This window comes from Canis lupus, chromosome 24 (assembly GCF_011100685.1).
Source record: "Canis lupus familiaris isolate Mischka breed German Shepherd chromosome 24, alternate assembly UU_Cfam_GSD_1.0, whole genome shotgun sequence".
Taxonomy (NCBI): domain Eukaryota; kingdom Metazoa; phylum Chordata; class Mammalia; order Carnivora; family Canidae; genus Canis; species Canis lupus.
In genome coordinates, this window is record NC_049245.1 from 17,123,183 (window position 1) to 17,146,916 (window position 23,734).

The following is a 23,734-nucleotide window of genomic DNA, read 5'->3' on the forward strand; positions in this document are numbered from 1 at the left end:
ACAGATTGCTTAGATGTTCTGAGGGGGGCCCATGGAGGCCAAGGTGCATGTAGAGACCTGGGCTGGCAGGTCATTGGGGCCGACACGGCGGCAGAAGGGGGTCAACAAGGTACAGACAACAAGTGGAGTCAGGCCACAGCCTGTTGGAGTGCCTTGTAAGAAATGTTTGGGTTTCAGGTCAGCTTCCCTAGTTTCCTCAGAGCAGTCCTTTTGGAGCAAGGTCGCTCTTGCCTGCTGGCACAAAGTGGGGTGTTTGCCCCTGGTCTGCCCCGACCATCACTACATCAGCCCCTACCCCCAGTCAGGTGCCTGCAGTTCTCAGAGAATTCCTGGGGCTGCTGTTGCTCTCATTTGTGACTGTTCTTCTCTCTGCCTGGACCCTTCACAGCCCCTCCCACACATGTTACCCTGCTTCTTCCCCTTTAATCTAGGTGGGTGACTGCTCCTACAGACCCCCCCATCTGCATTACCACCGCCTTTGTGTGTGGCCACAGCTAGCTGTGTGCTTCACACAGCAGGAATCCTCGGTACCCAGGACTCTGTCATTGTAAAACAGGAAATCCCTTCACTGGCACAGGAGTTGTCTGCGTTTGTGGTGCCTGGTGCCTCAGCGTCACCCAGAAGTGAGTGTTCACAATGCAGATTGGAGGCCTCATCCGAGACTCTGATTAAGCAGGCCTGGGTGAGATGCAGACATCTCCATTTTTTTAACTAGCACCCCAGGGAATCAAGAAGCAGCTTCCTGGCAACTTGTAGGGTGACTTGCAGAAATCACAGCCAGAAAGTCCTGAGTTGTCAGGGAACACAGTAGGACTGCAAAGAAGGAGATCCTGGAATGTTTCCTAGAGGAGAAAGTATTTTCTCTGTGCCTGGAATGAGGAATACAAATGGAACATTGGAAGTGAGTTAATGACCGAGAGAGCAAAGGCTCAGAGGCAAGATGCTGCAGTGCAGGTCTGTAAAGGGCCCGGAGCTCTGGTCTCCTGGGGCTGGACAAGGAAACGGGAGACCTCTAGCAGAGTTTTAAAGAAACGGTTAGGTGAGTTTTTTTCCCTCCATCCTTGGTCTGGAGCCTAACATGGGAGCATGTCATGACAACCATGCCTGCCTGTCTGCTCAGATTTTTTTTCCCCTCAGAACATCTAGTGACACGGTTAACCTTAAAAACTCATCTGCAAAAACCTACCACTTCTTCCTGTGTTTAAGATAATACTTTCTGTACGCGCTATGGCAGCAGATTTTCCCTGTAAAAGAACTAGCAGGAAATATTTTCGACTCTGTGGTCTTGTTGTAACTACGGGACTCCACCACTGTAGCCCCAAAGCAGCTGCAGACAACTGGCGAAGATATGGGAGTGGCTGTGTCCTGAGAAAACGTTACTCACAAAGACGAGTCATGAGCCAGTCCCTGGTGTAAAGAGAGGCACAGTTTAATTAGGACAAAGTAAAAGAATAGACAGTCTTGTCTGCATGGGGAGCCCAGGGACCTGAAGTGGTGATAGGCATGTGACTGCAGTATAGAGAGTAGAGCCCTGGGATTGGTCAGCTGTATGCTGCTAAAGGACTTAAAAAAAAAAAAAAAAAAAAAAAAAACACATCAGATGACAGTATCTTTATCCTCCTCCATCTTTTTCTTAGAAAATTGGCTTTGTATTTAGGGAAGTTCTTGTTTGATGAAATAATATGTTTTTGTCACAACTTTACCTAAGAACACTTCCATTAAGCCGCTAATTTCTGCTGCCAGTTGTGGAGACCACCCTGGGGCACTTCTGCTGCTTGCTGTACAGTGTGGTCATGTATCCTCCTGCTCGTACTGCTTGTGGCAGATGGTGTGTGTGGCTGGACAGTGAACATGTGAGCTGGCATATGTGGCCATTTCCAGAGCATCCTGGGAGACCAGGGCAACACATGTGCAGATTTTCTGTGACCACCTGCTTTCAAAGGAATTCAGGATCCCAGTGACTTGAAATGAGGGAACTTCTTGGTAGCTATGTTCTCAGGACTTTTGGTCAAAGTTAAGCTGTAAAACGTTTGCCCTAAACGGTGCCCAGATCCAGACAAGGTCAAGAAGAGTTCATGACATCGGGGGCGGAACCCAGAACCAGTCTACACTTTCCTGTCCAGTGAGTCACCAGTGCAGTGTCGATTGCCCTGTTCCTAGGACAAGGCCTCTGAATGCAACCCACATAACGTGGCCCTGGGATGTGTTGCTTGAAATCTGAGACAATAGTAAAGCAGATGTTATTTGGGCCATTTGAGACGACATCCATTCCTGATTAGATGTTGACCTCCCTTTACCCTTTTAAGACATTTATGAAAAGTTACCAAATCAAACAGGGTTTTTCTTTGATAAACATTCCCACTTCAGGTGACCTTCACTTCTACTTTTGATGCTACTGTGCTCTGGGCTCAATTATAAATAGGCGGTTGGTGGAGGGCATGCCCATGTGAATGACTGCTAACAACACATCTGGTTTGTACTGTGTAGCCTGCCTCTATGCCCTAGAGCCAGCATCCTGCCTACTCTGAATTGATTTCCTTGCATGAGTAAAACAGCCAGGAGAACAAAAGAATCTTGACCCTGTATCTGGCACAGAGAGGTATGTGCTGCCTCTGGGCTTATAATGTGGCTGCTTATCCTTCAGCCAGAGCCACCTTCTCGCAGCCCATTTCCTGTCCCAATCTGGGCAGGACTCGCTGTCGGAATGCAGAGAGGCGAGTGCTGAGTTCCCCGACCGCTGGCCAGGACACTGATTCAAGGCTGCCAGGGAGTATTTCAGAAGTATCTGGACATCTGGGAGTTCCCAGCCCTGCACACAGAAGTTGTTTTTATATTTTACCCAGAAAATAGTGTTAAAAATAGCAGTCAAGTTCTTATGTTAGCCTGTAAAGCTACCTTTATACAGCTGTAGCTGAAATGCCTTCCACTTTCAAAGAAAATGGCAAATTTTTTGAATTTGAGTAGTTCAGATGTTTAGAAAGTCAGCATGAAGTATCTAAAATGTAATTGAATGGTGGCATTTGAGGATTGTAGGCAGGAGATTTAACAGAGAGTCCATATGCTTCCTGGGTCTGCTTTATTTTATTTAAAAAAAATATTTATTTTGAGATAAAGGGGCAGAGGGAGAGGGAGAGAGAAATAAAGCAGACTCCTGGTGAGTGCATACACCCACGTGGGGCTTGATCCCAAGATACTGGGATCATGATGAGAGCCAAAACCAAGAAGTCTGATGCTTAACCGACTGTGCAACCCAGGTGACCCTGGGTCTGCTTTAAAAATAGGGTTTAAAATGCTTTTTGAGTATTGTTTGTGATTAAGCAGAATATTATGTCTACTGTTGATTTATAAGTTACGGTTTTTCTTTCCTCAATAGCTCTAGATCACTAACACAATTATGATGCTTATCCTCTAAGATTTTAGGGCTGATTTGATTTACAAAATGGAATGACGGGAGAGATTTTTTTTTTCTCTGTGATAACCAATAAGGATATAAAGGTAGGGAGGAGGGGAGTGGTAAATGGAAGAGACACCGATGTTTAAGAAGGTGATCACAAACTCAGCAGGGAAGTGAGACACCCAAACACCTGACATCCTTTACTCCCAAGGGGGAAATGTGATGGCAGGGCCTGGGCCTGGTGTTAGGGTGCTGGCACTGACCACAGGGCTCCCCCAGGGCCCTTGCTGGGACTGTCTGTGGGGAGAGCAGCAGGAGGGGAAGACGGAGAAGCCGGCGGCCCTGGCTAAATGGTGGAGATCTGTGTGGACTGGGGCTCTTTCTCCCTCACGTGCCTGCATTTACTCATGTGCTATGTTCTATGGAAAAGACTGTTAAGCTGTCAAATCGTGAACTACCTCGGTAGTTCCTGATGCCGTGATCATGGTTTTGGTCTCGTTTCTTTTAGGTTACCCCTGTTTCAGGCCAGTGCTTTTGCATTTCTGGCCCCTGCTCGAGCCATCCTGTCTTTAGATAAATGGAAATGTAACACCACAGGTAACTGCAGTTATTTCCACGTACGTCATTGGGGTCCCTTAGCACAGGTGATAGAAGGGAGGCCTGGATGTGCTGCCCTTGGCAGCCTTAAATCCTTTCTGGAATTGGGCACAGAACACACAAACCAACAAACCGCTTAGAACACTCCAGTCTGTGGATCGTGTTTCTGTCTCTCTCTCTCTCCCCACTTGTTCATCCCTAATCCCAGAGCAAGTAAGGACCAGAAAGGACCTCATTTCTCTATGCTAATGAAATTAATAAATATGGGAATGGACTAGAACAACATTGTGCTATTTTTCTGCCTCTTTCTTTCAGTGGATTTTATGAACCACCAATAATCACTCTCTTTGCTGCGTCAGCATCCCTTCTCTGAAACATCTCTGCTTTTTGAGGATCTGGCTGCTTTGGTTTTCTGCAAATGACTTTCAGTCCCTACCCCTTTGCCCTCTCCATTAGTGATTACAGAGATCCTTAAATAACCCGATACAGTCAGGGAAAAATGAGATAAGAGGTTTGAGAAAATCAGATAGACCTGTTGTACTCTCAAAATGCTGTTAGACTTTTCGGTTCTAGGAGCAAGGTTTTCCAACCTTTGTTTCCTTCCTTGCTCCTAGGAATTAGTTTGTGACCACTGATTGGATTTAGGAACTGGAAAAGGCCCTCTGTTTTAAAAACCTCAGTCAGGCCACCTTGCTCTTGGGCATTTCACTTAGCTGCTTGCAAAGGTTGGTCTTCGTGTGAGGCTGGCACTAGCAACATGCATCCCCAGTTAAGTCATCTTTTGACATGCTGGGAGCGCTCAGTCGATGAATAAATTTGCTTCCATTAACATTGGGGAATCTACCTTTCAGTATGGTAAAGCTATACTGTGGTAACTTGAATTTTAGGGAGGGGAACTTTATACATAAAACAGGGAGGAGATTTCTTCTTACAAAGAGTAAAATGAATATATCCTGTGCAACATTAGTGTCACTCCAAAAAAATGTTGTCTTTGTTTTTGTTTTCAAGATGTTTCAGTGTCCAATGGAACCACAGAGCTGTTACACACAGAGCACATCTGGTATCCCCGGATACGCGAGGTAAAAGAGGAGCATTGTCTGCTTGTGGCTTCATTGTTGACTGTGTCCAAGAAATTGTAGTTACTTGCACTAAGCCCTCCTTTTCCTTTTCAGCTGCTGACATGTTTATTTCTGTTGTGAAACTAAATTTAGATGACGTCACCGTAAAACAAAGCATGCAGAAATGCTTTGTGCGACCAGACAGTATTGTTTCTTGCCCTTCATTCCTTTCCCCGTCTCCTCCTCCCCCACCCCTTGTGCCCCTCCAGTGTGACCGGCCGAGGGGCATGGCTCCCTTGGAAGGAGCTATAGAGACTTGCCTGGGGGCAGCAGAACTCTTCATCCCAGGCTGCATTTGTTTGTGTGTATGTGGAGAGAATTAAAGCTGCTTGTCTGCTGTGGTGCACTTGAATGAAACAGGGCATGGGAGTCCTCAGACATGAAGAATGGCTTACAGCTCATCTAGATCTTCTCAAACCTGGAAGATATTTATTTCACCGCTAGTTCAGAATGGGCACAGATACAGCTGTTATCCACAGTAGAAACATTCCTTTAGAATTTGTGTCGGTAACACTATCTTCTAAATGTCCCTCAGGGTCTCACTCTAGAGTCTGTGCTGTAGTGTCCCTCTGAGGCTGGGTTTGAATGTCCTATGTCTTGAGCGGGAGTGATAAATCTCTCTAGTCTGTGGGGAGGCAGGTTGGCTGTACATCAGTACCCATTTCTGTAATGCTTCTATGTCAACCATGTCGTTCATAGGTTGGCTAGACCCCATTCACCCTACTCGTTTCTTTTGGGGCCTCAGGAATATTCCATCTGTGTCATGCCTGTTAGGTAATAACTCACTGCTTGGCAGAACTTTCCAGTGTGGTTGCAGGTGACATTTGAAGTCTGCGATCTATAGGCAGCTCACTCTCCTGTCCGTGTCCTCTCTCTCATTCTAGATACAGGGTGCCATCATCATGTCCTCACTGATAGAAGTGGTCATTGGCCTCCTAGGCCTGCCTGGGGCTCTGCTGAAATATATTGGACCCTTGACTATCACACCAACGGTGGCTCTCATCGGGCTGTCGGGCTTCCAGGCAGCAGGAGAGAGAGCGGGGAAGCACTGGGGCATCGCCATGCTGTGAGTAATCTAGACCACTTAGCACAGACTGTCAGCACCTCCCCTTCCCCTTCCCACCACCCAGGGCAGCCTCTATTTTAAAGTAAGAATAGTCTGGCAGTTTAATCTTGATTTGTTTCTTTCCAGGAAGTTATTGAAGGGTTTAAGCCCCAGAGATTGGGAAGTGACATGCAGTCAAGGTATTCTAAAGACCTGTTTGGCAGTGATGTATATAGAGAGATTTGTAAGGTTTCAGACTTTAGGAAGTATGTGTAAGATGGTGGTGGCATTAGTTTTTAACTTTTGAGGTCATGCCAAGTCTCCTGCACATGAGAGGAAATACGAGAAGCTGAATCCTTTAGATGAAAACTTGGGGGGGTGGGGGGGGGCTTCTGGATTGGCAGGAGACCGAGATGCTGCAGGAGGGTCTGTTGGCATTGAAGGAAACGTGACTCCCCAGGCTTCTGCACACATCTGTGGGGAGGCCATGGCTCCTGCCAGAGTCCTGCCAGTCATTGCTGGTCCTTCAGGATGGAACTTCAAGTCTATTAAATATGTCACTTACCCCTTTATATGTCGTCAGTAATGATATCGAGGACTTTGATAATATTTTAAGGTTAGTTTTTAGAGCCATGGAATTCTGTATGCCACAAATAGAACCTCACATTCTTTTTGTGTTCCTGGAGAGTGTATATAAGAGTTGATCTTGTCACAGGGAAATGGTTCAAAACCTGGAATTTTGCCAACCAACAAGATTTCTAAAAGTAAATAATAAAAGGGAATTTCCAGTTGTTTTTGTTTTGTGAGGTCTTCTGTAATTATTAAACAATAAGCAGCACCTCTTGAGCCCATGCATTAGTAGTGCTTTGCCAAACACCCGTGCACACTGTAAATTAAGGTAGGCCCCAGTGTTATCCCCATTCAATAGCAAGAGGGGCAGAGGCACAAAGATGCACAGCTAGTAAGTGGTCAGCATGGCTTTCAGAACCCAAATAGTCTGACCAGAATTTACCCTATAACACTTAAACCTGCCTATCTATTTTGGAAAATGGTGAGCAAGTAAAATGCATCCTTGCATAGTTATAATCCATCTATCCTTACAAATTAAGGTATGTGAAAATGTCCAGGATTGTTCATGGGCGTGTAGAAGGGCATGGAAGAATGTTTGTTCAGGGAAATGCAGTAAGTTCCAAGAAGGAGAAAATGTAATTAGCATCATACAGTAAAATTAGAAGTCAGCAGAAAAAGGGTGAACAAACTCCCAGACTGCTGAGAAGTTGGAAAACACTATTATAAATGACTCTTAGAGGGGAGATTGAAACTTCACAATTACTGATAATGTAGAAGATGATGGTGAGAACTGACCAATCCCACAGAGCAGTCAGAAAAAGGTACAATCTTGAACACCTGGGTGGCTCAGTCTGCTTGTCCCTCTCCCTCTGTTCCCTCTCAAGCTCTGTCTCTCAAAAAAAAAAAAAAATTTTTTTTAATAAAGATTTTATTAATTTATTCATGAGAGACACACAGAGAAAGGGAAAGGCAGAGACACAGGCAGAGGGAGAAGCAGGCTCCATGCAGGGAGCCTGATGTGGGACTCGATCCCAGGTCTCTAGGATCACGCCCGGGGCTGAAGGGGGCACTAAACCGCTGAGCCACCTGGGCTGCCCACAAATAAAAAATCTTTAAACACACACACACACACACACACACACACACACACACCCATATAATCTTTAAAGCAAAGTACATGAAGAGCTTATCTTTAGAAACTTGAAAAACAGGATAAAAATGAGCCTAATAGAAGCAAGGGGTCAAAAATTAATACAAATACAAAAATATGAAACATATAGAAGTGAAAAATCCCAATGTTGGTTCTTTGGAAAATAACATGTGAACACACTTTTGACAAGGTTAATTGAGCAGAGAAGGGAGTGAATGCACAGATGCAGGATAAAACCTTAGATCCAGAAAGGAAGGGTTATAGCTATGCTCCCTGTCCCCAGATTTAAAAACAGCAACAACAGCAACGGCAAATTAATAAAATGGGTGGTTTACAGAAAAGCATAAAAACCAAAAGGGACTCCTCCCCAATTACTGACCACTAAATGTTGGGGTTCCTCAGAACCTGATCCCAAGCAGCCTCCCCACCACATGCTTTTCCCCCAGGAGGCCTCATCTAGTGCATGGCCCCAGCAAACCTTTTACACTGGTGACTTCACAAGAGCCTGCAGCCCAGACCTCTGGACACCAGACTTAGAGTCCAAGCCCTGGCCTGCACCCTCCAGTTGCTGTTACACAGGACACCTCAAACTTCAAAGGGAGAAAGCGTTAAGCTTTTGACTCTCTCCTTGCCCCTGGACCAGTGCCCTCCTCCTGCCATCCTGTTGTCAATAGGGGCCACAATCACATAGCCAGCTGATCAGCTGGAAACCCTGCTGGTGTCCCCGATTCTTGGCTTTCTCTCTTCCTCATGTGCAGGCCATCTTTCTGCCTCACCTCCAGAGTCAGTCCCCCACTTGACAATCTTCACTGTGGGTTGTTGCTTCCAAACTGGTCTCCAGCTTCTCTCTTGCTCCCTTCCTGCCTGTACACAGCCCTGTGAAGTACTAGGCCACTGTTTGCTCCTGTCTCCTCCTTTTGAAACTGCACTTGGACCCAAGCTAGAATTTTGGAGGCTTGTGGGTCTTCTCATTGTGTCTACAACCTCCCTTGCCATCCCTCGTTCTGTTTACATCTTGCACTGGGCACTTGGGGCCTTTTTACTCTGGAATGTCCAACTTTTGAGGGGTGGGGGGCAGGTGGGGAATGATCTTGAATTATTTCATGGATGCCTTCCTCCCTTCCATTCTTCTTATCTCTTTCTGGAACTTCTAGAATATTGGACCTCCCAAATGCTTCCTCTGCTTTCCGTTTCTTCACGTTTTTCTCTCTTTGTGGGAAAATTCCTCAGTTGTATCTGTGCATCCTTCTGTCGAGCTTTTCTTTTCTGCTCTCATGTTTCTTAGTTTTCACCCTGCTTCTTTTGTACTTGAGACGCCATCTCTGTGAGGGCGAGGCTTCTGCTCAGTGCTAGTCCCTACGGTACCTCCAGCACCTGGCTCACCACCTGTCAAGAGCAAGTGTTCAATAAGCACCTCATAATAAGTGAGTGGGGGACAGGGATATGTGAGTCCCACCCCTGACCACAGGAAGAGTCAGGAATGCTGTCAGAGGATTTTATCCCTAAAAAAAGTTCTGAGCTACAGTTGTTAGTAAGTATATTATATTTAAAGGAAGAGAAAATTCATGCACTGGTGAAGCGGTTCTGGCACTTTAAGAAACAAGGGAAACTTCCCAGGCAATTTTATCTCAATGACAGATCCTGACAGAGCAAATACAAAAGGGAAAGCTTGGACCAACATTTACTTTCCTCCCTAGAGTTGGTATAAAGCCCCAAGCTGAGTTCAGATATGTTTAGGTTAGTAGTATGCTAAGGCTCAGTGTCTTTCTCTACTTTAAGTCTTCTTGTGATCTTTTATTTTTTTAAAAAAGGTTTTATTTGAGAGAGAGAGAGCGAGAGCACACGGGCACACACACAAGCAAGGGAAGGGGCAGGGAGAGAGAGAGAAGCAGACTCCCTGCAGAGCAGAGAGTCCCCACTTGGGGCTCGATCACGGGATCATGGCCTGAGCTGAAGGCAGGCATTTAACTGACTGAGCCACCCAGGCACCCCTCCTTGTGATCTTTCAAAATGTAAATGTACAGAAGACTCTTCAAAAAAAGGCCTTGGTGTCTAGCCCTGTGCACACAATTTTTTTCGTGCCATATCTATTAACGTATCTTAGAAGAATGTTCTTTGGAATATTGTTTGGAAAATGATGCTATAGATAATACTAAAAAAGCCAACATATTATGTTTATCACTTTAGAAACTCAAGGATGATTAAATATTAGAAAATTTATTATTAAAATTCATTATGGGCCTATGATGGATTTAATTAATAACATAATGACAACTAAATCAGTCAAATTCAATCTGTATCTCAGCTTCCAACTGTTAACAGTATGGGAATAGAAGGATGTTTCATGAATAAGATTTTTAAGTGCCTTATCCTTTAATGATGAAAGACTTAAATATCAGGCCTGCCTGCTGAAATCAGAAACCAAGATAAGCATGTTTATTTTTTTAAAAAAATATTTTATTTATTTATTCATGAGAGACACAGACTGAGAGAGAAAGGCAGAGACACAGGCAGAGGGAGAAGCAGGCTCCATGCAGGGAGCCCAATGTGGGACTCGATCCCGGGTCTCCAGGATCACACCCTGGACCAAAGGTAGACGCTAAACCGCTGAGCCACCCAGGGATTCCCGATAAGCATGTTTATTATTACCAGTATCATTTAAGGTTGTTCTGGATGTCCAAATCCTTGAATAAGAAAATGAAGTAATGTGGGTCATTCCCAGAAAGGTCAGAGAAAAGGGAACGATAACTCTCCTATAAGAATTTAAATACATTTCAGAACCTAATAACAGCGCTGTGGTCCTGGGGACAGGATAGACAGAGCAGAATGGGAGGGATAGAAACAGAACCAAGAAGAAATTAATATTTAGTGTATGATGGCAGTCATACTGGAAATCAGGGGGGAATAGAAGAATTACTTAAGAAAAACTAGATAATTATTTGGAAAGAGTTTATATTCCTAGTTTATATCAAATTACAATTTAAATTGAATTAAAGACTGAAGTATAGAAAGTAAAACAATAAATGTGCCCAAGAAAACCTACATAAATATTTAAACAGGATGGGGTGGATCTTTCTTAAAGCAGATAATGAAGAGAAAGATTGATAGATTTTACTACTGATGCATTTAAAACTCCTATCAAAACCCACTGAAGCTAAATTATAAATGAATTTGGGAAAATATTTATAACATGCCATTAAAAAGGCTAATGTCATTAATTTATAGTTTCATTAAAAGAGAGAGTCTTGGTGGAGTAATGAGTGAATGATGTGATATAAGCAGCCATTTAACGAAAAAAAGGAAGTAGAAATAGCTGATTATCATGTAAAAAGGGTTACCCTCCCCAGTTCTCAAAGTACATATTCACAGGGATTTTTTAAAAAAGATTTATTTATTTGAGAGAAAGAGACTGAGCACACATGTAGGGGAAGGAGTAGAGGGAGAGAGAATAATGAAGCAGACTCCCCACTGATTGTGGCGCCTGACACGGGGCTTGGTACCAGGACCCTGAAATCATAACCTGAGCCAAAATCAAGAGGCAGCTGCTTAGCCGACAAAGCCACCGAGGTGCCCCTTCATAGGGATTTTACTAGCAGTGGGAGTAGTGGTGGTGGATCAGATTGTAGTGACATGGTTTCTTAAGTCAGCCAAAAGAGGCACATTTAGAGACAGATTCTCAAGGGAGGGCAAATGGGGTAACATTTCCAAGCCCATGCATTGGTCCCGCCTGGAAACCATTTTTCTTGAGAAAACATTATTTTGATTACTTATGTACCAAATTTCGAACCTATTTAAGGATAGAACAGTGTAATGAACCTCCATGTACCATCACCACATACTCAAAGAAGTCTCGTTTCCTCTCTTCCCCCAAAATATATTAAAATTCTAGTTATTTGAAATTTAACAGTAATTAAACAGAGGAAATCTAAAGTAAGGTAATAGTTCCTCCCACCCACTGCCACCCCTCCAAAAAAAAAAAAAAAGTCATGATTAACTAGTGAAAAGTTAGTAATTGCCCTCTATGCATAAATACAGTGCATGTATGCAGCTTTACTGTGGTCATCTGCTTTTCACTGTTTGTTGGGCTCATCTCTCCAAGACAATGTGTTTAGATCTATTCCATTCTTTGTAAATTGAACAATGTTTTTTTGTTTTTTTTTAAAGATTTATTTATTTATTCATGATAGATATAGAGAGCGAGAAAGAGGCAGAGACACAGGAGGAGGGAGAAGCAGGCTCCATGCACCGGGAGCCTGACGTGGGATTCGATCCCGGGTCTCCAGGATCGCGCTCTGGGCCAAAGGCAGGCGCCAAACCGCTGCGCCACCCAGGGATCCCCTGAACAATGTTAAATAGTATGAAATGGTGTAAATTTATGAAAACATTCCTCCTTGATACTCATGTTTGAAATACTTGCTGTTGTAAATAATGCTGAAATACCTACTATTATGTGTCGTGTAAGGAATGAATATTCAAATAAATGACTACAGTTTTTTAAATGGATGAAGTTGGTAGAGATTTAAAAGTATAAGATCCTATGGGGCACCTGGGTTGACTCCTTTGGTTAAGTGCCCGGACTCTTGATTTCTGGCTCAGGTCATGACCTCAGGGTCCTGGGATCCCTGCTCAGTGGGAACCTGCTTGTTTTCCTTTTCCTGTGCCCCTCCCCCTACTTGCTCTCTCTCATTGTGTCTCTCAAATAAATAAATCTTAAAAGTGTAAGACCTTGTATTGCAGTGAGTAGCAAGTGGATTTGTTTGTCTCTGGGTGGGATTGTAAATTCATCCAACTTTTATATATTTGGCAGCTTGTATGAAAAGCTTTTCAATAAAGAAAGAAAAGCTTTTTAATAAGGTGTTTACTGTTTGACAGACCCATTCTAGTTCTAGGAACCTGCCACAGGGTGATGTAGAGACAGGTACCAGGAAAGGGTAATCTATCACAGTTGTTTATGTTGTTCCTGCTGTCACACCATATGGAAATTGTGGAACAAGATGTGGTATGTCCATAAGATGGAATGCTAAGTAGCCACTAAGGTGCTGTTGCCCATTTCCATCTGTTGAGGTTGTGGCATTGCAGGGGCTATAAGCTAGTTGGTAAGTACATAGTGAAATGTGATTTCATTTTGGGTCAGATGATGACCTATTGGTGCTCCCAGGGCAAGGGTGATGTCAGGCAGTCCCATGTCCCTCTCTAACCCCAGTGCCCCAGACCTAGTGACGCCCTGTAAATATCCAGAGAATGAAAGCTATTCAGAATCTATAGACCAGAATGTTATATAGTTATTACACAGGGGTGGGATAATGTGTAATCTTCAAGATTTTATCTTTTTGCTTATCTGCCTTTTATAATTTTCCTACATTTTAGTCTGCATTACTTGTATAATGTTCGTAAGGTAAAAGGTCAGCAAACCAGTGGTTGGACAGAACCCTGGCCTGAGGACATGAGGCTGGCTCATCCTTTCCCCATCTCTGAGCCTCTGCTGCTGCCTCTCTGCTATGGGACTGCCTGCCCTACCTGCCCCACAGGCCTGTTAAGGATAAACAAACTAGAAGGGGATGGGTTTTAGAGTGGCAAGAAGATGGAGTGTTCGCCTGCCTAGTCTACTTGCTTCATTTGTGCTGCCGGATTTGGCCTGAGGTCTGAGTGTCCTTCCTGGAATTCTGTGTGTGTTCCCCCTCCCCTTGTGGATGTGCTTTGAAAAGTGAACACTGCAGCGCAGGTGATAACAGTCAGGTGGGGGTGTTGCCTGAAATAACGATAATAGACTTGGGGCCTTTTGGGATCTTACAGTATTCACTTTGAAATAAATCAGCATTTTTTGGAACTTGAAAATTCTATGTTGACCTAAATTTAAAGTACACCAGTTTTAGTACCTATCATTACCATACCCATCTTTTTGTTAAACTTCACCACCTGGAGGGGAATTGAAATAGCTTGGGCACCATGTATAAATTTCCAGCCTTGAGCTGGTAGTGGCTCAGTGACTTTGTGTTTGGGCTGAGACTCCCATCGCCAGGTGAGCAGAGCACTTGAGTAGGTGGGGAGAGGATGGAGCAGCATAGGCCTGTTCTCCACCTGGCTGTAGACCTCATGCCTTGTCAGGAATGTGACAGTGAAGCTGCACTTGACCGGCTGTCAGCGAAGCTGATAATTTCATCTCCACAATTGGAGCTGTGCCCAGGAACAATTAAGCTGAGCTTTGACTGGAACCCATTCTTATGCCAACTCTCCCTCCCTCGGGTTGTAAGTGAAAGAGTGCTTCCCTGTGGGTGATGAAACACATCGTTGTACCTTCATTGTGTCAGCGATGGGAAGCCATCCCACACCTGCCACACTTGGTAGCAGACAGATGAGGACGTGTCGGGTCCTGCTACAGGGGAGTTACCTGACATTGCTGACTCCCGTGGTCCTCAGTATAGTTGGGTCAGGAGTGTGGGACTCAAGGTAGAGAGCCTTCTGAGTCAGCGCCAGCACCCCTACCCTTACAACAATGTGGCAGGGTAGTTCAGAGCCCAGGCTGTCGAGCTAGACCCCCTGGCCCACCTGCCCTGCAAACATGATTTTGGCTGCATGATTTTGGACTGCTGGCTTTGGGACTTGGATGGTCATAGAAGCCACTCCTGCAGAAGGCTGGGATGATGGGCAGGGCAACCTTCACATAATGTCTAACACAAGCCTCTCAGGGATGTTATTAGTGTTGAATTCTCTACATAGCCTTCTCAAATATTGAAGCTTTTTGAAAGCAGTTTATGCTTTTGATATGTAAATCAGAAAGTATGGAAAAATAGAAGAAAGTTCTCAAGACATATTGTCACCTGCAGTCAATTCCTGTGAGCATTTTAGCCCCTATCCTCCTTACCTATTTGCATGCATGCATGCATGTGTGCATGCCCGTGTAGCAATTGCTTGTTTTGTAGTTAATTCATAGTTGTGATTATAGTATGCATTGTCTTGTATGTGGTATCTTTTTCCCTTATGCAGTGTGTTCATCTCTCATGAGTATGTGCATTCTTTGGGTTTTCTTACTCTGTTAAGGAAAATATAGCCTTATTTTCCTTATATGGAAATTTCATATGGCAATTTCATTTAGTGTCAAGATATGCTTAGAACTATCTTTCCAAAAATGGCATTTCCAAAACATAGGATTTTCCAGATAACAGTTAAGAGGACTAGCAGCTTTGTAGAGAAATGAACATATATGGTCAGTTTTGTTGTTGAAGCATTGAGTATTATTTTAAAACACAGTCATAGATCCATTAACCTAGTTTATTTTCTCTTTCTCTCATCAGGACAATTTTCCTAGTATTACTATTTTCACAATATGCTAGAAATGTTAAATTTCCTCTCCCAATTTATAAATCCAAGAAAGGATGGACCGCATACAAGTTACAGCTTTTCAAAATGTTCCCTGTGAGTAGTCACTTTTGTTTTTCTGACAATATTGCCTTTGTTTATGTGAAAGGAAGTTTTAAGCAGATCTTCCTGGGGGAGCTGTGTCCAAGTGGTGACATCAGGGTACTAATAACAACCAAATTGTCATGGGTTAAGGTTTACCAGTGGTAAAAGATTTTGATTCTGAAATCCTTTCAGGAGTTTGAAGGAGGACACTGTTCTTTTTTTTTTTTTTTTTTAAATTGGAGTTCAATTGGCCAACATATAGCATAACACCCAGTGCTCATCCCATCAAGTGCCCCCCTCAGTGCCTGTCATGCAGTCACCCCAACCTCCCTCCCACCTCCCTTTCTACTACCTCTTGTTCGTTTCCCAGAGTTAGGAGTCTCTCATGTTCAGTCATCCTCACTGATTTTTCCCACTCATTTTCTCTCCTTTCCCCTTTATTCCCTTTCACTATTTTTTATAGATGACACGTTCTTGAGGCAGAGGGAGATCTGTGTTCTCATGGCCTCTGCAAGCGCATCATCCATTATTATTTTCTAGCCTGGCTGGGGATTAAAATAACTTTACCTACATAAAACTGCTCTCTCTAAATGCGATTCCACTCAAAGAATAGGCTCTTAGCAAATCTATAATGTGTTTTTTTTTCTGCAAAGTACTGTGAGTGGTGGAAGTTCTGGGGTATGATACTCAGAGCATAGGAAGGGGTGTGTTTTGCTAGCATCCACCACCTCTTTTGGCCTCATGGAGCTTTTCCCTTTGACCACTTTAGATCATCCTGGCCATCCTTGTGTCCTGGCTGCTGTGCTTCATCTTCACAGTGACAGATGTCTTCCCTCCCGACAGTACAAAGTATGGCTTCTACGCTCGAACAGACGCCAGGCAGGGCGTGCTCCTGGTAGCCCCGTGGTTTAAGGTCCCGTACCCGTGTAAGTATTCTGATGGCCAGAGGAAGAGGGGTCAGGACCTCACAGGAGCCCCATTTAGAGGAGCTGGAAGGTGACAAACGATTCTGCAGCTTGAAAAGCCTTCTTTGTCCTAGAATGTCCCTTGAAGGTCTTACCATTTGAAGGGTTTGACAGCGGAAAAGGGGAAGGGCCCTGTCCTCAGAGGGCTGTCCTTAATGCTCAGAGACTAGCAAGTTCCTCTCTCAGATTAATTGGTTCTTTTGGTTCTACTGGGATGAAATCCTGGACAAGGAGTCTCTTGCCAGGGTTGAGGAAGGCAAGTATAGAGCTGCCTAGTACCTAAGCCGCCCACACTGAACAGGCTTGAGTGAGAGGGACCTGAAGATTAGCAAACTGACTGCTCAAGCATGATGGGATTTGTGTAATCTTTTAATGGGTAGCTATAATCTTTGTTTTTTATTTGGTCGCAGCTGTCAGAAGTAAACTAATACTCACCAATGGGTGGAAGATGGCTCTTAAGTTATAATTTAAGTGTTGGGTAACTCTTGGCAAGGTGTGTGGGGTGAGGGGTGCAGACCCAAGCTGAGGTTATCACTTGGATTTACAAGTGATACTTTCTAGGCCCCAGCCCCAAAAGTGACTTGAGTGAATCCAGTGGTTATTCATGCTTGGTTGTTCTTTTGTAAAGACACCATTCCTGGCACTTGGACCTTTTAATCAGAACCAAAACCTGGCTTTGGTCCGGTGGTGCTGATTAATTCTCCTGCTGCAGCCACATCTTCACATTTTATGATAGTAAGGAGAAAAAGCCGAAAAAGCTGAGAGTATTAAGATTGGGTCAAAGAAAACTGTTCTGAGCATGTTAAATGACCGTGATGTTGGTAGTTGTTCCTTCTATCATTGACATGTTTATACTTTAAAAAGCTCACTGTTTATAAAATAATGTTCTCGTCAGGTCATTTGGTCTAAGCATGTATTTATGTACACCTGTCCCTTTTCCCAAAAAAAGAATAAATGCATGGTTTGTAAACAGACATATAATCTGAGATAAAATGAGATTAAATCAGTTAACCAGGCAGTTAAGGGGAGGTGTGGGAGAGCAGGTAGGAGGAAGCCCCATGGCACCTGCTGGGAGGGCTTCTCTGCTGTGCAGGCCGGTCCAAAGATGAACACAAATGAGGAACACAGGAAGAGTAGCTGTGCATGTGCTGGGAGACCAGAGATCTCCCGGGGCTCTCCCAGGCCCATGCATGAGGAGACCTGAGCGAGTGGACCAGGCACTTGGCACCAGGATGGCAGCCAGTCTGTCAGCCCTTAACTGCCATGAGCTGCTATATTGCCACAGTTTCCCAGACAGAAAGGCGCCTCCAGAGAACCAAGAGGGCACATTCTCTGACAGTTTGGCTTAATCTAGAGACAGGTTTTCAGATGTCTGTGGCAGTGGTCCTTAGTCTTTTGTATGATAAAAATTGTTAAAATACAGATTTGAAGCCCAAGATGTCAACAGTGCTGAGGTTGAGAAACTGCTGTAAAGTAACAACGTAAGTTAGGTGTTCTAGTTAAAAGGGGAAATGAAATAAGACAAAAGGCTGGAAGCCAGCAGGATTTATGTGCGTGCACACGCACACACACGCACACACAGGCATGCAGGTAGCTGACTCTTGAACAGATGCGGGGGTCGGGTGGGGAGGTGGTGCACCCCACCCCACAACTGAAAATCCGCCTATAACTTCCTTCTCCCAAACTTCACTATTGAGAGTCTACTTTTGATCAGAAGCCTTACAAATAACATCAGCAGTCAATTAACACATTTTGTATGTTACATGTTTTATATACTGTATTCTTACAAAAAAGTAAGCTAGAGAAAAGAAAATGTTATTAAGAAAATCATAAGGGAGAGAAAATACATTTATACCACTGTACTGCATCTATTGGGAAAAACCTGCAAATAACTGAACTGGTACAGTTCAAACCTGTGTTATTCAAGGGTCAGCTGTAGATAGAAACGATCTGAAGGAAGAGGGATCGAAAATGTAGAAGAGTACAATTTAAAATCTTGAAGTAGGGCAGCCCGGGTGGCTCAGCGGTTTAGCGCCGCCTTTGGCCCAGGGTGTGATCCTGGAGACCCCGGATTGAGTCCCACGTCGGGCTCCCTGCATGGAGCCTGCTTCTCCCTCTGCTTGTGTCTCTGCCCACCCCCCCTCTCATGAATAAATAAATCTTTAAAAAAATAAATAAAATCTTGAAGTAAAAAAAATAAAATAAAATCTTGAAGTAGATGGAGTAAAGATTTTAAAAATCAAAGTTATGGGCTACAGGAAAAAGGGAAAAAATAAAACAGTAAGGAGACTAAGAAAATAAAAGGCAGTTTCTGAAGAAACAATAAACAGCAAAATAAGTATCCCCCCCCCACCACCGCTGCCAACCAACCAAATCAAGACACTAAAATGAAACCATAATGCTGTCAGTAACAAGGTAACTCTATAAAAGATTATTTAGGAAATATGAAGATGATATATGAATATAAATATAAAGAAAGTATAAAATGTTGCTGGATAAAGAAAAATATGCTCCTAACCCACCTGGGAATGCTGTGGTGACCAAGCGCCCCTGTCTGCTCCCAGGCAGAAGCAGTCTGCCCTCACACACTCCCAGGCTTGTCCTGTACACCTTACTTCATGTGTCCTCTTTCTCTTTCCAAACCTTGCATGTAGCTGCTCCTGTTACCTACGAGACACCTACCTAGCCCCCACCCAGGTCCCCCGGTGTAGTTTGTGTGGCTTGCCCAGCCTCTCCTAAACCTGCCTTCTCCATGCTGTTCTCACCTTCTACTGAGCACCAGCCTGGTCCTGTGCACCCTCCTGAGTCTCTCTGGACCAGAACGGAGCCTCTTCCTAACTTATCCTTGTGACCAGTGTGGGTTGCCTTCATTTAAAGTCTGTTGTATTCTTCTAGATCTTTCGGTGTCCTGATCCCCCAACTACTGCTGGCCTCTGTGCAAGATCATTTAACACATCTTTGTCACTATGCTTTCTACTTAGTCACTGTGTGGTAGCTAATGGTTCAAGGAAAGAAGGCACATTATCAAAGAAGTCTCTTCTTTCTAACAGTAAAAGTGCCTCATGCTATTTTTTATTAAATAACATCCATGGCCTTCAATGTCCAAACAGCTATTTTAAAAAAAAGTGACCTAGGGACTTCTCTTTGCTTTCTTAAAGGAACCTATGTAATTTTCCATAACATGGTTTACTTAAAAATAGTGCTGATTTTACATAAGAGGGTTGTCTGTATCTTGTGGTTATGGAATGCTTTACTGCTGGAATTTAATTTTAGCTGGTGACTTTCACTGCTTTTTCATTTAATGCCACTCCCTGGGCAAGATCACCATTATTTTGTGCCATGCTTTGTGCAGCAGGGTTAAAAAAAATCCTTCTGATACAAATATCCCATCCAAATAGGAATTTCTACCCCAGCAGTCTGTGTTAAATTGTAATTTAGTAGACCCCGAGCATGGCTTTAAAGCAGGAAGAGAAACACCCTCTTCTGGCCACTTTTTTAATAAAGATGGGGTACAGACCAGTCCTGGTTATGGCCACCTTCATCCAACTCAGGAACTATCCCTAGGCATCTGTTGCACTGATGAGTGACATTTAAAATAAGATTTTCCCTGAGCCTCAGAGTCTGAGTGCGTCATGTATTACTGTCTGATGTCCTGATTACTTTTGCCTGCCCTCTTTTGCCTTCCCTAGTTCAGTGGGGACTGCCCACCGTCACCGCAGCTGGTGTCATCGGCATGCTCAGCGCAGTTGTCGCCAGTATCATTGAGTCCATTGGGGACTATTATGCCTGTGCAAGGCTGTCCTGTGCCCCGCCACCTCCCATCCACGCAATAAACAGGTACGTTCCTCAGAAAATGGAGTTCTTTCTTAGGCCCAATGCCTCATTACTTGGCTCTGGTCTGGTTAATCTTGGAGAAGAAAGCGAGTTTCAACATGGAAGCAGACAGGGAGCAGGGCTCTTTATTGGTTGTCTGTCTTTGGACAGGTCACTGCTCCCGTGTTGCTCTCATTTTCTCATCTGTAGCATGGAGTGCATCTCCCACCCTTCCTTCTGCCTTGACAGGCCTGTAAGATGCTCTCTCTGAGACCATGAAAACAGATGCAAGACACTGCCCTTCTTCTTTGCTTGGTTTGGGGTCGTGGATGGATGTCCCCTTTGATTTCTTGTCGTCTTTACTGTTCTTAGGGGTAAATGCTGTGTCATCTATTCACAGTTAAAATTCATATAGAGAAAGAGACAAGAAAAGCAGGAATAGGTAAAGTCTGCAGAAGCTAGAGACTCATGGGCTGTGGGGTTTATCTTCTCAACACACCTGGTCTTCAGTTTCTGGATGCTGAGAGTGAATTGGACCTTGTGGAGGCCACAGAGAAGAGTGCAGATCAGCCCCCTTTGCTCAGCCAGCTGCTGCCCTTCTGGAAGGGATTGCGTGTGATGAGCTCCAGTGGGCTGGTGTCTTAGCATGTCTCGCTTTGGTTCTGTTAGTGTTCACACTCCTGGTTTTTACAGCTTTCTCTAATGGGTGTTGCATACGATTGAGTTATTTATATATTGATCCTTTAAAAAGCTCCAGTTTTGACCAAATTACAAAGCATTCCCTTCCTGATGAAACTATGTATTAATAGTAAAGGAATCAGATCAGCAGACAGCACATATTTGTCTTAGATCCCAACAAATGGCTCTGATTTCTGGCTGAAAGCCTTTAATTTGGAATGATTTTTTAAACACCTTTGTCTAATGTGTGGTTCACAGAAGTGCTTCTCACAGTTGAATGAGCATGAGGGATCCTGTTAAAATGCAGGTTCTATTTCAGCAGGTCTGGGGTGGGGCCCGAGACTATGCATTTCTAACCCTTCCCAGGAGTGTGGAGTCTTCCTGGCGGTGCATGGCACCTTTGGGCTGCGGCCACTTAGAGCATATTTTAGAGTGTTTCCCCCATTGAATGAATGTTTCTCTTTCCCCCATTCCTTTACATTTTAGGGGGATTTTCGTGGAGGGTCTCTCCTGTGTTCTCGATGGCATATTTGGTACTGGGAATGGCTCTACTTCATCCAGTCCTAACATTGGAGTTTTGGGAATTACTAAGGTACAGATATTTTTCTCATTAAATGGTTGGGCCTCTAAGTGTTGATCCATTTTATCAATTGGTCTAACCACTTGTGAATTCTAAAAGGAAGGCTTCTGATTCTGAGATCATCTTCCCCCTCCATCTCCTTTTTCTCATTGATGGGTTTCTGGAATGCTGATGGGGAGATCTCCCTCCCGTGGCTGCCTGGATAGCTTCACTGCTTCATAGGCATTCCACAAATACTTAATAAGCACCAACCCTGTGCCAGGCTACTGTTCTAGGCACTTGGGATACATCAGTGAATAAAACTAAATTCCTGCTGTTGGAATTTATATTCTAGACAGAGGAGGACAAACAGCATAATCAATGTGAGAAAAACACAGGGCAGGAGGGGGGTATCTAGAGTAAGAGCTAGTAAGTGTGAAATAGGATCAGGCTAAGCCACCCTGAGATGACCTTGTGCAAGGACATGAACAAGGCAGTTGGAGGGAGCCGTTCAGGCCAAGGACATGGCCAGTGTGAAGTTCTATCATGAAGCTGTGTTGGGAGAGCAGGCCCGCATGCTGCCCATCAGCAAGGAGGCCAGTGGGGCAGGAGCAAAGTTTGGGGTGGGGGGCAGTAAGAGCAGGGGACGTCCTTCAGGTAACTGAGGACCAGGTCACACCGACCCCATTAGCTGCCAGAGATGGGATGGGGATCCTCCAGGCTGTGGCTCCATGATGTTTTTTGTTTTGTTTTGTTTTAGAGAGCATGTACGCTTGTACACATGCACACACAAGTTGGTGGGGAGAAGCAGAGGGAGAGAGTGCATCTTAAGCAGGCTTTGTGCCCAGGACTGAGCCTGACATGGGGCTCCATCTCACCCTGAAATCATGACCTGAGCCTAACTGATTGAGCCACCCAGGTGTCCCTTCATCAGGGTATATTTTTAAGACTCATTTTAGCTGTTAATGAGAGTGGACCTTGGGGTCAGGGGAGGAGGTGGAAACGGGAGCAGAAGACAGCTCTAGTTTTAGATGTGAGATGATCCCGCTCCTTACAGGGAAACATAAATCTTTTTTTTTTGAAACCTCAATCTTACAGTAAATGTGGTTTTCAAAGCAGCAGAGGCCTTCTCCTTCAGACAAAATCATGTGCGGAGTTTTAGTGGATTTGACAAGCCACGGTGAATTCCCCAGGTTGAGCAGGACCTGGATTCAGAGTCCTACCTACCAGGCTCCCACCACTTTCTAACCAGGCATGTGACCTGGGGCAGCCCCACCCCACAGTCCAGCTTCCCTAAGGAACCTGCTCCTAGGCCTTCCAAAGTTATTACTGAACTCTAGATCCCAAATGCCTTGGACCAGAGCGCACACTCTGCCAAGCTGGAAGGTGCTCCCCACCCCACCCCACCCCCGCCCCTGTTGCTGTACTCTGGGTAACTAGAAACCCAGACTCTGCTTGCCATCTGGCATGGTCAGCTTGCACTGTAGGTCTCCCTCACCTGAGCCCTGTGTCTTGAGAACTTAAGGGTGAGCTGCAGCCTTCTAGAGCTATGGGACTTCTGTAAAATTAGAAATACCCCTTCCACATCCCCCCCCACCCCCACTCTCCAAAACTCTATAACCAGATAAAAAGAAACTAGAGACTTAAGTTTGGTTAATCTTGACTGTGAATCCAGGTGAAAAGGGAGCACAGTGCATACCTGACACGTTCATTTCCCTGAAAGTTGGGGCTGTCGCAGAGCCCAGCATCCGGTACATAGAGCTCTGCCTGGTGCTTTCGAGGGCCCTCACATGGTGTGTCCTCCAGTATCAGTGCTGGGTCCTATCACTGCCCACGGGGAGAAGCAGATGCCGAACACACAGAGCTAAGGACTATGCCTCTTTAGCCAGTTTGCTGTCATGACCCTGTGGACAGACCTATAACTAATATGAAATACCATCGTAGTAAAAGTGTTGTGGACAGAGGGACTCTTAGAGGAAAACAGTTTAACAAGCCAGCTCCTTTTCTGCACCCCTTTAAAACTGATCATCACATCACTTAATATAACCAGGGTCACTAGGGAGTAGGTGGTGTTGCTCATGGAGGTTCCATTCTGAAATGCCACTGAGGTGGTTTGGGGAATAATTATCCTTATTATGAATTGAATGGTGCCAGTTTATTCTGAAAATAAAGCACCAACCTCCATCCCTGGCAACCTGCCAGCACTTTTTAATGGGCTAATTGATCTTCCCTCTGAACTCCTTTGGATTACTATCTTGAGGCAAAGGTGGCATCCATTCAGGGGCCTGGAATTGGTTTTCATTGCCCTGACTCACAGGAGGATATAATTGAGCCATCTACATAGCTGCCTTGGGGTGGGAAGTGGGACTTAAAGCACAAATTTCTTTTTGGTCCCAGCCCTGTGGCCACTGGAAGGAGCCTATCCAGGAGAAAGGAGGCAGGAG

At 44.5% G+C, this 23,734-nt stretch overlaps 1 protein-coding gene across 2 annotated transcripts in view; it reads left to right on the forward strand.

Annotated features, from left to right (window-relative positions):
* Window positions 1-23,734, forward strand: part of SLC23A2 (solute carrier family 23 member 2) — a 106,085-nt gene that overhangs the window by 69,001 nt on the left and 13,350 nt on the right. For both annotated transcript variants that reach the window (NM_001313813.1, NM_001109956.2), the window contains 7 exon segments: window positions 3,903-3,991; window positions 5,000-5,070; window positions 5,994-6,175; window positions 15,167-15,287; window positions 16,045-16,201; window positions 19,930-20,077; window positions 21,218-21,323. In NM_001313813.1, coding sequence (NP_001300742.1) covers window positions 3,903-3,991; window positions 5,000-5,070; window positions 5,994-6,175; window positions 15,167-15,287; window positions 16,045-16,201; window positions 19,930-20,077; window positions 21,218-21,323 — 874 coding nt within the window.